We start from the raw sequence: 17,487 nt of genomic DNA on the forward strand, positions 1-17,487 counted from the left end.
TCCCCCACCAGATTAATCCACCAGTGTGTGTATCTTTTGTGGTTGTATTGAGTTTGTCTGATGATGTTACACTATAAAGCATTACAACACAATTCAATAGGAAAAAGCCTGTAATAGAAACATACTTTAAGTTGAAGCTTTTGGAGACACCCAGTAGTTGAATCTGGGTGTACGCTGCCATGACTGAATCACAACAGGACAATGAGATTTAACAAGTGGCAGAAACAGACAAAACAAACTTCACTTAGATATTTCCCTTGTAATTGTGCAGAAGTTCTGCTTCAGATCTAGAAGGACTTTTTCCATGACTTGCAGAGGATCTTCTGGAAGGCGTGTCGGAAGTCCCGGTTGAATATGGTGTAGATGGCGGGGTTCAGGGAGCTGTTACAATAGCCAATCCAGAAGAAGAACTTGAAGAGCGGGTCAGGGATCCTACAGGAGTCCCGGCACACGCCGTAAAGACTGTAGCTAAAGAAAAATGGGAACCAGCAAACAACAAACACCCCCATAACCACAGCCAGGACAAACGTAAACCTCTTCTCTCTGGCTTGAGAGACCTTTTTCCTGGCTACAGAGCTCCGGCGCCGTTTCATTCGGGAGGCCAAAAGGTCAATTGATTTGTTACTGACTTTGGAGATGCGGGTGGATTGTTTGGAGAGAGAGTTTTTCATTTGGTTGATCCTCTTGGCTCTCTGCGAGTCTTGGTGCTGAGATTTGTGACCTTTGCCCTCTGAGGAGGAGCTCTCTTCCATGTCAGCATCCTCAGTCTGAGGCCCCATGGTGACGGTGCGTTGGCTGGGCGTAGGCGGGCACTGGCAGTGACCGTTCTCTTTGTCGCCATGAAAAGGGGAGGTGGCTTTTGTCAGTCCATTCTCAGTTTGTGTAACACCATCTGGTCTGGGATTTTTCTCCGACATGCCTCTGGTTCTGGTTTTGGCTACCTGGTATATTCTGATATAGACCAGGACCATGATTAGGCAGGGAGCGAAGAAGGACGCGATGCTGGAGGAGAGGATGTACCAAGTCTCATCATTGAGCTCGCACTGAGGCAGAGAGCTGATATCTCTGCTGCTGTCTATAGATATGAGCGGCGGAGATGAGATGACCGCAGATATAAGCCACACGATTAAAATGATGCACTTGACGCGTTTAGGAGTCCGCTTCAGGTTGTACTCTACAGCCTGCGTAACGGACCAGTACCGGTCCAAGCTTATTGCGCACAGATGCACAATAGATGAAGTGCAGAACAAAACATCCAAAGCCAAATAAATACCGCACCATACTTTTCCAAAATACCAGTAGCCCATAAGTTCGTTCGCGAGAGAAAACGGCATCACCAAAGTGGCGACCAGGATGTCCGCGGTGGCCAGAGACACCAGAAAAAGGTTTTGGGGAGCTTTCAGCGCTCTGCTCGTTAGCACAGCAATAACCACCAGTATATTTCCAACAACGGTAAAGAGAATAAGAAAACTTACGAGAGCAGCAATGCTGGCTATCGCTGCCAAAGAGTATCCACCGTCCGCGCTCCAGGAGGAATTCAGATGGATCACCGTGAACGCGTCCATTCCGCTGGCGTTAAAAGAATCCATCCCGGCGGTGTGCGCTTTATGGAAATCCTAGCCCGGATGGATGTTGGCATGAATTCTGACTCAGTCCTCTAATGACAGGAGAGTCCATCAAAAACGCGCGGCTCCGCGGCACAATTTCCCAATCTGACGACATGGACAAGTGCGCATGAAAAGATGATAGTGTTTGGAGGTGATTTGTAGCCTGTTGCTCAAAGTGTCCAACTTACATGAAAATCAGTATGAATTTCCCGGATATAGTCTTACCATGCGTCTCCTGTTTGTCAGGAGTTGAGTGGCATCCAGTTTCTTCTTCTTCCTTCAGCATGGTGCGTTCTCGCTCCCAATGATGCTCCATGTGTTCTCATTAAACCCCCCTGTGCCGCCCCGCCCCCGGCACAAAGCATTTTTTCATATTGTGGGAAGATGACAGGGCGAAGGACAAGTCTGTATTTTAGCCCAGCTTAGCTCAATATCCAGAGGATTAGCAATGTGAAATGTTGTGGTTCAGCTATTACATTAGCTGTTTTTATCACTATGAGAAAAAAGTCTGGTAATTAATGTGCAGTGTGTAAGATTTTTCTTCCTTTTCTCACTTTTAACATAAGGAGGTTAGAGGCTGTTTGAGTTAACATATTGAAATATGTGACCAAAAACCTTGCAGATTTGAGCAGGAGGAGCGTGAGGGTGGATGGGGGTGAGATGAGGGAAGTTGCCATGTTGGGATTTTAGAGTCAAGAGTCAGGCAGCAGCCTCCAAATTGAACGCACAGAGATGGCAAATTAGGTATTTTCAACAGTATGCTGGGTTTCACTTCTTTACACACCACCAAACATCCACATTTTCATGCTTTTGATTACTCATGCACAAACTTACACACCAATAAAGCCAATGAAGGTGGCATATTATTTAGCTATTTTGGGAAAACGTCATTTCGAAAGTGCAAAACCTTAAAAACTGTTTGCTGGTTGGGTGAAAAGTCTTAGTGCAAGACTGTTGTTGTCTTTGGTGCTGCATTTACTTCACCGTGTGCGAAAAACCTCAGCGTCTGTGTCCTTCAGGATGTTCCTTGTGGTTTGATTGATTTCATTTTTCATTCACAATGAGCAGCAGAGCAATTTATTAATCTTTTATCCTGAGAAAGTTGAATGTGACCAAAAGCTGCACTTTAAAAAAAAAAAGGTTGTGTTGGAGTCTGAGGTGCAGTTTTCCCTTTTTGTGCAGTTACTCCTGAACTAAATCGAGGTGTAAAGATAAAGGTGTCACATGGTTATAGGGCCCTTTCATACAAATTTGTTATTTCAAACTTTGGGCTAAAATAATAAAAAGAACTTAAAACAGTGTCACTGTCAGCGTGAATACACTCACAGTTTATTATTAGATAGACTGCTGTTGATTTCCGTGTGGTTTTCTTTATGAGAAAATGGTAAAATAGAAAGATCCAAATGCACATTTCCTTATACATCAGCTCTAACAGGGAGCAGCCTATTCAAGAGCCCTGTATTAAACTGGACGAAAGGCTGCTTTTAAATGTTTGTTCTCATTTACCTTGATAATTGATGAATTTTGAGGACCCTTTTCTTGGAATTAAGGTGCACCAGAATACAGTTCCTTGTGTGCTTTGTGCAACACACAAAATATTCTGTTTTTATTATGTTTCTCAGTTTGGCCTTGGTATTTTGATTTACAGGTCTCGCTGATCAGATTTTTTAATAATGAATGACTGTCCATTGTCGGCTGAAAGGTTAGCACCGTTGCCTCACAGCAAGAAGGTCGTATAACACTGCACACGCATGGGTTTACTCCCGGTCTAGAGAAGGTTTACATTGACTTTATAACATCTGGTCAGCAGCATCAACCAGACAGCAGCTCAGAGCAGCCGTCCACAGAGAAGCTGCATGAAGCAGCGGTCCCTGCAGAGCTCTGAGCAGCATACTGCTAAATGAGCACAAAGCCGCTTGTGAGGCACAATAAGAAAGTATAAGGGGGAGAGCAGGCTGAGTGAAAGCTCAGCGTGAACCCTTTTATTAGCTGATCCTTACGGACAGCGAGACTTATAATCTTAGACATTGAATTGCAGGTAATAATTCAGAGTTATTTGTTTTACATGTAAAGTGTTAAGATATTTTTAGTAATTATGATACATCATGCACATGTGGTGCAAAATGCTCCACCATATTTTATTAAAATGGGACAGGTCGCACAGTGGCTCTGGTAATTCCTACTCTGAGCAGCGAGTCTTATAAACACCAAATCACAGATTCTTAGTTCCGTGTCTGAGCTCCCATATTTTGGGGTAAAACTATTTCCCTTGAGTTACTGTGCTCAGGTTTAAGCCTTTTATAGGAATTAAAGCCTTCAGTCATATCCAGGTTTATGTAATATTTCAAGTCCGTGCAGGATCACTTTATCGATCTGAGCAGCATACTAATCATCACCAGCCACTCACATCAGGGATAACACCAAGTCGATAATAATCAAAATTCCTGCTACGTCTGGTCATTTGTTGCCACACACTCGGTTCCACTGTACGATAAGCTTTCATTAGTTCTGAGAAAGGCCAACACAAATGTTGAAACCAGTACGCTGTTTTCCAGTTCAGCAACATCATCGTTATCACTTTAACATTTAAGCCCATTGACTCTGGTGTTCACAGCAACCTGAATTGGATTGATAGATGCTTGTTATTTTATAGTTGTTCAGAAATCAAAAGGAATTGTAAGTGAAACTGACAGGATTGTAGCAAGACCTGATGAAGTTCAGTGTGACATCACATCTCCCAGTGAACACCCACAAATCCTGCAGCCGCATCCCTGTTGAAGGGAAGTGATGCAGCGCCTTGAATCAGAGAAGCTCAGGTACAGAATGAGCTTCAGGGCTCATCCGAAAAACCTGTGGCAAATCTGCAAGTCTCTCTGAGTCACCTGAGTCTCCTAGTCCCTGTCCATCGAAACAGATACTGCTCCGATCGTGTTTGTGCATAGATCTTGTTGTATTACCTACTCCGTTTAGCTCTGAAGCAATCTTTTCTTTCTGTACTGCGGGCCCTGTATTTTTCACTGCCTGCTATGTTTTCATTTTATATTTGCAAGGTCCAAAAAGTAACAGGAACAAGACTGGACCACAAAAGTCCCAGCACCCAGCTCCTACACACACAAAGAAAAGGCCAGATGGATTTGAGTTCAGTTCCTCCTGCAAAGACATATTTCACATCAACATGGTTTCTTTGAGGAACAAGACTTTCACTTATTCATCTCTGTTGTTCAATAATTTAGATCTGACCGTGAGTACAGTGCCCCATGCTTCAGTAATGAACCCAGTCATTATGATCAACGACCCGCCTGCCCAACAGCCAATAAAACTAATAAGCGATGGGCAATTTAATGCATCATTGAAGGGGACGGCGTACAGGATTGTTGTGTACTTTGGGTTTTTAATGACCCACATTTGGGTCCCTGATGGTCCAGAATTGCATTGTGCTTGGTTCATGAACACCAGACTGGGTGTTGGTCAGTCTTAGTGTAGCTGGATCACCAAGTGCAGAAATGATTTCTTTGATTGTAACTTTCCTTTATTGTAATACCTTTTAATTTCTGAGGTGTGTTTAGTATTTGTGAATATAATATATGAGTATATGTGAAGCTGTTTACAGTATTTTGGCTTTAGTTTATATTGTGCTAACATGGTCTTATTTTTTAAAAACTGTGGTAAGATGAAACTATTTGATTCATCCATAACTCAATCAACAATGATCAATTAATAACCACTTTAAAATAATTCATTAGCTTCATTTTGTCTAGTGTGATTTCCACTTTTCTCTGTCTGAAATACTTGTCAGACACAACAACAATTTGATACCATGACCAGCATGGAAGGACATTGTTTTTCCCTGGATCGATTACAAGCAAACACTGCTGCTTTAAATTGAATGGAAAGGGCCAGGAGTGTAAGCTGAAATGGGAAAGTAGCAGTAGGAAGGCTGGAGGAGCTGGATGTGGGTAAGATGGGACTCGGGGAAGATTGTGAGACACTAGCAGCCAAATGGAGGGTTTGATAAATGTAGTGCAAGAGATGTTACTTTGGTTTGGTCAGTGATGAGGGAGAAATCTTGTCAGGGAGCAAGATTTCCCCAGGAAGCAGAGCAGCTCAGATTTGTACACAGTACACTAAGCTGAGTGACCAAACCCAGCACCGCTATTGCAGAGAATTACAACACAATACATCCCACAACCAGAATTTGTAACTAATGCCAGGGATGAGTAGGTCACTCAGATAATTTATGCAGATCTTAGGTCATTTTAGCTAAGCATCTGCTTCATTAAGCTCCTTCAGCAGGCAGCCGCAGACCTTTTCTGCCTTCCACTTGTTCTTAATAGAATGAAGACATGAATTGTTCCCAATTTTCCGTCCTGTGATTCTGGCCCAGCTCCATGACAAAATAAAATCAGCAGTGTCCTCCTCAAAAGTAGTATAATCTTCACTCTGTGACGTCTGACACAGAAAAGCACCAGCCTGTCAATACCCATTTTCTGCAGTTTCATTTCTCAATCAGCATCAGCCATGAAGTCTTTTAAGATTTATAAGTCATCATGCGTCACCGGTTGACTCAAAGCTTACAAATGGACAGTATTGTGCAGTTTGTGGAGTGTGTGCACCACACTGATACCAAACAATCCAGTTAAAGAGTAATTCTGTTCAGGCTGTTTTTGAAAATCAATCACCCGTTTTCACTGCATCTTTGTTTTACTCTGTGGCAAACCCAAGGCTGCAGGTTCGCAAGAGAAAAGAGTTTTAGGTTCAACACTTTTCACGCCAACATGTCTGCATGTGAATCTAAAATCAGATTGAATTTTAACTTTGACTAATATGTACATGAAACATTTATTCAGGTCCTGGTTGTGGACATCATATTGACAGAACTCTGTAATGATCAATTTAAAGTGTTTGTTAGGTTTGTTGTTTAGATGCTACTAGTTTCTGCTCATTTCCTCCCATTTTTCAAGGTACATCAGTTCAGGTTGGTTTAGCTTTAATAAATTCATGAGTGCTTCTTATAGCTTTTTTTAAAATGATGGATTTTCAGGACATTAAGCCGGCCATGATCATCTATTATGCATGTGTTTTCTAATTCAATCAAATAGATGCAAATTATCCGTTTTGCAGAAGCGTGAGTTATGATAGATGAGCAGCACAGTAAATGAAGGAGCTTCGGGGACCCCTTGGGCGTCCGTAACAACGCGACACTTTCGTTCGGCTTTTTTGTCTTTTCTCATTTGTTCTGAATCTCATGTTCCTATAGAAACATCACTGATTTCTCACTGACCTTCAGAAAAGGTGACATTTAAAAATCATCTTTCATTTAGTTTTTAATCTGCTCTGCCTAAGTGTCCTTGAGTCAGACTCTGACCTCACTGCTGGATGAGTCACGATTTTCAAGATTTTCTCTTTTTAAAGACAAAGTTATGACATGGCCCTAATTATTTGTCCAGTGATACATAACATACAGGGGAGAATTTATGCTTTCACATTCATATTTGTAGTTTTCTAAGGTTACATGCTCGACTCAGTGAATAATTGAGCACAGATTTGCTTTTTTATGTTAAAGGGACAATAACAATGTGCTGCATCTGCTTTGCTGTCAAGACCTTCTGAACATTCATGTCACCACCCAGCATGGGAGCAAAGTAGAGGCTAAGAAGTGCTCGTTGAATAGCTCTTTGTGCAGAAAAAGAGAAAGGAAATGTAGATTCACTGCTGTAAAAAGAAATAATACGCAGCAGTTCCACTTAAAATCCATTTTACCAAAAACTAAATGTTAAAAAAAAAAAAACTGCCTGGTGAGTTGATTTACAGGGTTTTTTTCCTTCTTAATGTGCATAATGTAGTTTCATTAATACCTTTAAAGCTGCAGGACTTTTTGCTTTTTATATTAACATATTTCTAAATGTGTTGCATAAACCTCAAACGTTTGCCTACTGCTACAACCCTGGATAGTTAATTAAACATATTTTAACCTGTAAAGTGGAGTCAGTTAGAAATGAGACGCCTGCTTTTCCCCACCTTCCCTTTGGATTTTTACTGATCTGTGTGTTGATTGTTCACATTCACGTTTGTAAATGACGTACGTCCAGTTACCGACGTCCTACACAAGCCACATGTATGCAAGAAAAACGTCATTTGTGCAACAGGCAAAACATAAACAGAGATAACATAGCTGTGCTGCATGTTCAGGATTTATTGTTGTGGGGCTCAGCAGACAATACAGATGATGAGGAGGAAAATGAGAAGGTGACAAAAGGTAAAATCCATAGTTACTGCTCTGTTAGTAGCTCTTGTTTATTTTTACTGGTCTGCGAGGTGGTGACATTGAATGATGATGAGAAAACACGAGCACAAGAGAAGTGAGACACATGAATTATGGTCTGACTGTTCCAACAACAGTCATACGGTCAGAGATCAGATAGGAATCGGCGCTCCAGTTTAATGCGCTCTCAGCTGGAAAGAAACTCATGTGCAGACGTAGCGCTGTGTTCACCTCATACAAGATCTTTTTGATGTAGCCCTCCTCGAACGCCACTATCTGGTGAGGGGTTGGTGCCCGTATGTCCGAGCTGTGTCTGGGGCTATATGCCCCGCGGGCCCCAGCCAGTCCTAGTGCCGGCATAAGAGCGTTCATGACCCCTTAGAGCGACATTGAAGACCGTGACGTCGCCCGCAGGCGACCCGGGGCCCACCCGAGCAGTCTGGGTTCGGGCTTTAGGCGACGCCTGGTGCTATGTCCCAGAAACCCGCAAGAGTCCTTCTTCTGGCCACCCCGCAGAGGATCTAAGGGCAGGTGCACATGTCGGCAGTGGCGAACGGGGACCTCGCGACCGATCATGGGGCGAACTGGCTTAGCATCGTCACTGTCAAATGGACACTTGTCGCTTACAGAGCAGCAGGCTTTCCCTCAGTCCACAGCATCACAACAGAAACACTCACCACCTTAACAGGATGAGTTTCGTCAGCAGTTTCCAAGTGACACTGCAGAATGTTTAAAAAGATTATTCGTGATGTGAGTTCACAGTAACAGCAGCAAAAAGACATTTAAAAAGGCACAGTACTCGTCCCACATCAGTCTGAAGAATATTAGTCCAAAAAACTTAATGAGATTAAATTAATGAGAATTTAAAGCATCTAATGTAATTATACTCTGACTCTTCTCACTTCTTGCCCTTTAGTTACTCGTTGCTGGGAGACAGTTTGGTTTTCTTAAGAATAATCAACATGGCTTCCATAAAATAGCTGAATATTTGAATGGGACAGTCAGTGTCTTGCCCTGATATTAATCTTTCACTGCGGCCAGGTAATGGTGACGAGGCCGACAGCTTTGTCGCAGCCCTTATCAGTTCCCTGAGCTGTGAGCAGCTCAGCAGTGCCACACACCAGTGGATCTTCTGAACCATCTGTGAAAGTACCGTCTGAAAATGAAATAATAAATCACCGCCATCCCTGTGATGTCTCACCGCTGGATCTGCTCTCTTGCAGTAAGCGAGCGGAGACGGCGCATGTGCGGGCAGACGTCTTCCCCGTCACTGTTTCTGAAAGGCAACAGAGTCGCTTCGCAAATTAAATTCCTCCTGCGACAATAATAAAACAGAAAGTGAAGGTTAATAGATCTTTGACTTAGTTGAGCCTGCATTAGGACCATCTCCTTTTTACAACAGCAGACTTCAGCTAAATTAGAATTTAATTGCTATTGCATCACTGATCATTTACCGGTGAATATTGGGTTTAAAGGTCTGTTAACTGATACCAAGAGGTGAATACATTAATGATTGGAACCATAGAGACCTCTCATAAATCATATTTATTAATGACCACACCAGCAGCCATTAAAAGATAATAAAAGTAATAAATGTTTTAAAAAAAAAAGTCTCCATTGGTCTCTTTGATATGTAACATTTATAAATAAATCAGCATTTATCTGCATCCCCAGGTGGATCCTTTGTCCTGAAGTGACCTACTGGAGAAAAAAGAAACTGCATAGCAAATGTTTGAAAAATAAGCTCCCGACTTTACGGGTTTCATAGCAAGATGGGAGAAATGGACTCATTTCTATTCTAAATCCATCTCAGTGAAAGTCCTCCATAATAAATTTCTACAAGCCTCATGCCTGATAAGAGGGACACATTTGGTTGATTATAGTGGATTAGGTCCTCATGAGTCATAGGACACAAAATGCAATGATTTTAATTAAAACCAGACATCACCATGATAAGCCTGCAAAGTTTTATTTATTTTTTCAAGGCAAAATTCTCTGTTTGCATTATGTTCAGCTTCTGGCAAATCAGAATTGATCTGTCCAAACAACATGTAATTGCGTGTTAAGGCCGTGAGCAGAAATGCCATGAATTTGGAATTCGTGCCCTTTGTGAGGCCACATAAGATGCTAAAGCCTTGGAGCAGTTTGTCAGCAGCCCTCAGGGCAGACTCTGTAAACGAAAGCGACAAGGAAAACAAGGTTTAGGTAGAGTGCGCAGACTTCCTCACTTTCCACCAATCAAGTGCAGGATAAATGTCAAGCCATGGAAAGGCCAGGCTCTGAAATGAAGATAGCTGTTGACTCCCTGAAATGTCAGCTGATACTTATGCTGTAAAAGGAAAATTCCTGCAAAGCAAATTGATAATTACTGTGGTACACCTGAAGGATCGGTGGCACGTTTTAAGGAAATGTTACTCCACCCAACTCAGAGTTTTCATAAATACACACACGCTCAGTGCTAAAATGGAAATTGACATCGACTCACTGCTCTAAGAAAAATGTTTTCTTAAGCCTTTGAGATATTAGTGAAGATGAATAGCTGTGGGCTCATGAACCCTCTGCTCTACCTGTACTCACTTCAGAAAGAGATACTAGTTTCACTGACCTTTTTTTTTTTTTTGGCATGTGTTCATTCATATTTTCATTGTTTGCCATGTAAGTTGGGTCAAGTGCTACCAGCTAGTGTGGAGGACTGTCAGAGGACTGTCATTTTAACTGAGGATGAGTAATAAAAGGACCCATTTATATGAAGTTGTCAAAATAATTAACCTGAAATTGAACCAACGCACTGCAAAAGGTTTGATATGTCGAGTTTGTTCAGAAAACCAGGACTTGCCTGCTGATAGTGACATATTGCTGATGGGAAGGAAGAAAGGAATTTCAGTCTGCAATTTCTTTAGTACAAAGAGGAAAACAAGCTTTTGTAGCTGCTTCAGGCTTTGAGAGCGATAGATTGAGGTTCATGTGCTTTTTCTCTCCACCGTTCTGTAAACCCTCCCTGCTACAAACAGCAGTTCGATTTAAGTGCTAAACCATGTCTGAGCAGAGATAAGTCGCACTGCTAAGCCTGAAGATCAGCAGTCAAGAGCTTTTCTGGCTCTCTTGAAGAAAGGACGTGTGTCCAGCTGCTCTTTGGAAGCTTCGGACAGAGTACCAAGCTTGGCCCCTGTACTGCGTGTCTCCACAGATTAAACGCATCAAAAGGACTTGGCTGTTTATGCATGGCCATGTTTTTAACTTTTGCTATAAGCTTATCAATGCTGCAGGAGTTTCTGTTGATAATAAAACAACTTGTACAGTTTGTTCTTTAAAAAACAAGCAGCAGGTTTTGAATAAATCCATGAAACTTGGAATAACATATCTCAGTAGTTGTGCCAAACCACCACAACACCAACGTTTCCTCTTTTCTTTTGCTCATTTCGGTAAAACCAAGTGTTTCCATGCTGGAGCATATTCACTATTCTTCCTCGACTCTGCTGCTTTCTTCTTTGCCTTGAGGGTTCTTCAGAGACGGGTCTGGTTTTAACAGTCAGGTCAGTTTTTGAAGAGTTGCTGCATCTGTGCGTGTCCTCAGATGCCCCTCGCACTCGCCAGGGTCACTGTGGTCTCGGGAGCTTTCTTCCTCTTCCATAGTCATCCATACCTGCTCAAGGTAAGACCAGCAAGGCAAAAGCAAGTCCTGTACTTATGCAGTGTATTCAATTCCTCAAGGACTGCAGTACTTCTCTTTTAAAGTAAAATGCCTTAAAATGATTTTTTTTTTCAAAGCCACTGGAAAGGACCAGTTTTTTTTCTCCCTAGTTGACCTCTTGTAATCTCCCTAGTAAGCCCTGCCGACCGAGATGCATGCACGTGCAATATATCATCACATTTTGCTGAATATAAAGCTTTAAATGAAGCAAATCCTAAATATACAGCAAGAAAACGTGCTGAACGGTGGAATGATGTCTGATGGTCCAGTAGTTTTTGTAAATAATGAGCACAAACCAGAAATTGTAGGATTGCAGGATTTTGCCCAGTGTTATAAACCAGTTGAAGCTGTAAGAGAATGTGTGTGGAACCAGTATAATAAATATCATCTGTCATCTGCATAAAACAGACATTTGCATCAGCTTGAGATTGACTTTTTATATAAGTAACGACACTGGACCAGTTTGCATTGGTTTTAACCAGTATGTTCTTGTTGTAGGTAGTTGATGTAGTGCTGTAGAGTGGACGTAAGAATACAGGAATACACTAAGAAGTCTCGTCTGATTTCCTTTGCTGTTCATTTACATGTTGAGCTATTTTCTTTTTCAGTTTGACTCTGAACTTTGCTTCCCTGAACGTTCACTTAGAGTCGAACCATCCAGCAAAGTCAGGAGAAAAAACTGTTTCTAATTTAATGAGAATGTGTGAACATCTGTTATAAAATAATTAAATTAAAAATTAACATAATTTTGAGACAGGTCTTAGTTGGAATTCATATTTTTGGAAAAGAGAGACTGCCTGCTGATAGTTAGACTGAAGACTGCCATTAAGGAGCAAAGGAAAATCTCTTCCATTCACTGAGCACTGACTCTGTCAAGCCTCAGTTCACACCATTAAAACCTTGATTTTATTTTGAAATATTTCTGTGTATAGATGTTTTCATCTGTACATTACACACATCATGAATCAGCTACTTGTTTGTGTAAAACAGTGGATTTAAATGAAAGAAAATAAAATCAGTACTGTTTTCTTATTTGTACTTTCTGCAACAAAATCATCAAATATTAATTTAAAATAGACCTTTTTAAAGATTCTGTGGGCTGCAGGTCCTGACGCTTGAATATGAATCATTATCTTCTTTGATGAGGTGTTAGCAAATATTGCATTGGCTTTAAGATTTTTGTTTTGCTGAGCTGAAACAGGAGAAACCAGGAGAGCTTGGTGCTTTCTGAAAACTGAGCCCAAATTTCCAAGAAATCTATTGAAGGATTTTGGTTTCCAGTTACAGCAGAAATGATGTGACATTTTAGCGGCTACGGCTGCCCACAGCTGCAGATGGCTCCAGATTTCATGAATCCATCAGCGTGTGGGAGAGTTTCTGGGAGGACGACACAAACCAGGGCATCCCTTGTAGATTTCAAAAGTACAATCTCCTCTCCAGTGATGGTTTTCTGGCTCATGGTGGGGACAGCCATATTGATTTTGTCCCCCTCTTCAACCCATTATCAGGCCTCTGTCAGTACAGCCAGGAGGCCTGTGGTTATCTGATTTCCCTTTTTATAAGCAGGCTGGAAAACAGCCACCAAACTCTGCAATTACAACAGGATGATCTCTGCATCAGTGTTCACTCCATACTACGTTCACATATACACGCACAAACACGCATATTTATTGTCACTCTGTTTTCGTTGATCCGAGCAGTAAGTCAGTCTGAAGCCTGGTGTCTTGATTACCCTGCCTCATAATTGCTTTATAATGACTTTGACTTCCCTTCGCCCTCTTTGCAGTTATTTTTTTTTTTTTTCTTTGACAAGGCACATTTCATAGCTGAGGGTATTTCCCCAAAGAGTGTAACCAAACAGAAAATCAAAGCGTCTGACTGAGTCGAGTGCACTTCCAAATTATAGCTGCTAGTCTTTCCTGGAAAAGCTTCTTTATTATTTATTTATTTATTACTGCTTTCTTCCTACAGGACAATTTATAGAATATGTGTTCTCTTGTTGAAGCAATAGTTTCACATTTTGTTCACTTTCTTTGGACAGGTCTCTGTGTGTGTGTGGGGCCAGAGTTTGGAGACGAGTAGCTTAGCATAGGAGGGAACAGCTGTTTGTTTAAAGCAGCTCACTGGACATTTTGTTGACAAATGGCAGGTTGGAATAAAAAAAATTAAAAAATTTAAAAAAAGACACATTTTTAAAGCTGCCATTAAAAACGTCAGTGGCTCTAATTCCCCTGACACAGCGATCGACCCACAGACACGTTACACTTTTATTTGATTACGCACTTTTATTCTACCTCTCATGGATCAACAGCCCTGTGAGCCTGCAGTGATAGCGAATCAATGTGGAATATGACTGTGGTTTCTGTCTCCTCTCTTTCCATCACCCCGTGTCACCCTAAGTGGACACCCATTATCTCTCGCCAACACGCCAGGCCAATATCCCTTTGTGAAACCCAGCATCAGAATATTGCTGTTCCAATTATTCATGAGAGCATTGGTTACTGTTAGCGCTGCCGTGTCGTTGCGTAGGTCCATCATTCAAATCTGTTTGTTTGAGGTGGCATGCTGTGATAACTCCCACTCATCCCACTCGTATCTCTTGTGTGCAAGTGAAGAGAAAATGGAGGAAAGGCGAGAGATATAAGTGGCTTTCAAAACACTTGTTAAACTGCATAAAGTGATTTGGAATAAAAGCAGCACTAAGCTGGTATGCATCATGCTAGTCTTAAAACAATGGGCCTATAATTGTGTGAGAGTAATGACAGGTTCACACAGTCTTATTGAATCTTTACTATATTTCCTCCATTTATGTTTATTGCTGCTTCATTCAGCTTTTCAGACAGTTTTACTGTAAGTTACCAAAGACATAAAAGAAAAGAGTAACTCTTTAAAGTGTTTTCTTTCTCGCGGTGACAGTGAGATAAAGAAGCAGAAGCAATGTCAGCACAGAGACAAAGACCAGAGACGTGAAATCCAAAGATGAACAGAGTAAGTGCTGGATAGTTAATTCAGGTCTGGGAAGTCTGTCTGGGGAACAGTAGGGCATCTACCAAATGAGATGAGTAAACCTGTCTGGCATTTTAAACAGCCACTGGGGCAAAAAGACTCTCAGCATGTTAAACCCTTCTGGATTAGAGGTGTCATCATAATGTAGAGGAGTATTACAGTTTCTGCACAGTAGCCACATACACCGACTGTAGAGATAATCTTCCTGTGTTTTGCTGAGCAATGCTTCTCTAGTTTCACAGCCTACACTGCTGAAACCTTGTGACTCATCTCCAAAATGTAAAGTCTTTCTGTGTCAGTTGAGTATCTCATTTGATTCTGAATTTCAAGAGTTCAATCAAAGGCCATGTTTTCGGTTTCACCCGGATGTGCAGGGGTCCCCTTCAGTTTACTGAAGAACTCAACAGAGAGGCTGAAGAAGTCGCAGCTAATAATCCATGCCAGGTGCTAGTCAATGCTAAAAGGAAGCTTCCACAGAGGAGAGCTCACAGTGAAGCAGGAAGGGGGTGTTTGGGCGTTTGAGATCTAAGGGCAGTTAAGTGTGTTACTTTCTGTGTGATTGTGTGATTGTATTTCATGCTACAAAAAGGAAGAAGATGAATTTGGGGTAATTTAAATACAATATGAATATATTAATGTCGTCAGCACATGGGACAGCATTACAAACTGTTTCTTTCCTGTGTGCTTTTAAAGTCTGTTTATAATAATGATGGGGATGCAACTTACATGATAAAAGAAAGAATATCTCAGGGAACAGCAATCAGCCACATAAAGAAAGATGGAATTAGATGTTGCTCACAATCATCGTTGCTTCTCTGATGTTCCACCTCACATCTCATCTCTTTTCAATGAGACTAAACTTTATTCCCCCCCTCCCAAAAAATCAGCATCATTTAAAGGATCATTTGTATCGTGCCGAGTGGAGTCTCACTGTGTGGCACATCCCTCACTGTGATAATTATTCTGCATTTTAACGCAACTTTTCTGATCCTGGAAAACACAGACAGACAACAGAGTTTCTTAAAAATAGTAGAATGTGTGTTTAGGTTAGGTAAGATAAGGTAATGATGTGAAATTAAACTTTTGAAATTTGCATGCTGATAATAGATGCAGCACTGAAGCGTCAGTGCTTCATTTTGTTTGAATATAGTGGGGGGACAAAAAAAAAGCTGCTGTCGTGTCAGGGAAATGTCACTAAGTTGGTTGTTGATCTCCTGTTCTCTGAGCCGCTCGTTCTTTTTCTCCTCTCTCCAACAGCATCAAATTATCAGGCTGAAGTTTTTGTTTGTCTGGACATCCATTCGGTGCGTTATGTAACTACTACAGCACTACGTCACCCGATGTGACAGGGAGGTCACAGCTGGAGCGCTTCCCTGATTTGTTTGCACGTAGTAAAATCCAGCAGCTGTTGGTCAATTTCACATGACTCTTGTAGTGAAAGCTTGAATATGTTACCGGCCTTGAGAGAGATGGTCCAATCAATATTTAGCACCGTGATCATCTCTCCTGAAGAGATAATAAGTGAATCATAACTACGGATTGGAAGCTCAGCCTGGAGCAGCTGAACAGATAAAGAGAGGCTGAGAAATAAGGATCGAATTTGTTGGCTGGAGCGATTACATCCAAATGTTCTGTATGTTCAGGTGTTTTCAGAGCCAGTAAAGATCATTTATATATAGATCACATATAACAACAGTAATGATAATAATAAAATAGTGGGTGTGTCTGTGGGATCAGTTAATTTTCTGAATTAAACTCATTTTCATCAGGATGTATAGACCCATCCTTTGTCAGGCATTTATATCATTAAGCCGTTCAGGAGAAAAAAAGGAAGAAATGGCTGATCTGAGGAGCATCTTTGAACACTCAGTACCCAGTAAGAAGAAAAACACTCACCACAGTGTGTCTGTGTGTGTGTTACTCACACTGTGACAACCAAAACTTACATTGATGACTTGCTGTAAGGTTAGGTTAAGGTTAGGCAGGTAATGGTTATGCTTAGGTCAGGCCAAGTCTTCAGGAAATGAATGTAAATTAATGTAAAGTCTCCATGAGGAATGGAGACACACATCTGCATCGCAGAGACGGGGACAAAGAGTAAGATTAAGGCGTTTCCTCCCGATATGCCTTGTGGGCACTGACTCCAAGAGGCTCTTTGCGTGTTTGTATGAGGCATTAGGGGTCGTAATCGAGTTGGGCTGAACAAGGCCAATGACCAGGGCCCAATGACCACAGCAAAAAGGTCAGTGGCTGGAGTTTATTGGGTTGCTGTTTGGAAATGCTGCTAAACCCTGCAGGCTTTAACCATTTGCAACAAATCACTTCCGACAGATAAACCCATCAGCTGCTATTTGTGGAAGCATAACATTTACTTAGAAGTGATGAGGTCGTAGGTTCAGCCATCGGTGCACAGGTAAAGAGACCGTTGTTCAGCACTTAGTTTGGAGTTTTAAAGACTCCATTCACAATACAAGGAATAACTGCAGCATACAGTCTGACCTGACAGCAGCGTTTCTCAAGACAAGCAAAGACACGTACCCTGCAAATATTTGTGTCCTGTATGTTATTTGTTGCTGTGCCAGATGGATGTGCAGCTGTAATTGAATCTGTTGCTGCACACGACACAGAATAAGAATTGATTGGAACTGGGCAAAGAGTAGCATGAATAACAATATCAAGTAGTGACGACTGGCAGATCGATGGTCCGTGGGGAGTATGTGTGTCTGAAGAGTGCAATGAATGAATTGGTGACATGTTGGAGAAATTACATTAAGCTCTGTGGTCAATCTAGCAAATGGTGCAGAGGTGGTACATTCTTAAGTAGCAGGTGGTGTTGTTGTAATTATGTACATGATGGGAGTGACATTACTTCAGATCAGTCAACTGTGTTCAAATCAGCTTATTATTGATATGTATTACTG

At 41.5% G+C, this 17,487-nt stretch overlaps 1 protein-coding gene across 1 annotated transcript; it reads right to left on the reverse strand.

Annotated features, from left to right (window-relative positions):
* Positions 1-287: 287 nt before the first annotated feature.
* LOC113124266 (alpha-2 adrenergic receptor) lies at positions 288-1,589 on the reverse strand. Its single transcript, XM_026296863.1, has one exon. It carries the CDS (start codon positions 1,587-1,589, stop codon positions 288-290), a length of 1,302 nt encoding a protein of 433 aa, XP_026152648.1.
* Positions 1,590-17,487: the final 15,898 nt, after the last annotated feature.

Source organism: Mastacembelus armatus, chromosome 18 (assembly GCF_900324485.2).
Source record: "Mastacembelus armatus chromosome 18, fMasArm1.2, whole genome shotgun sequence".
Taxonomy (NCBI): Eukaryota; Metazoa; Chordata; class Actinopteri; order Synbranchiformes; family Mastacembelidae; genus Mastacembelus; species Mastacembelus armatus.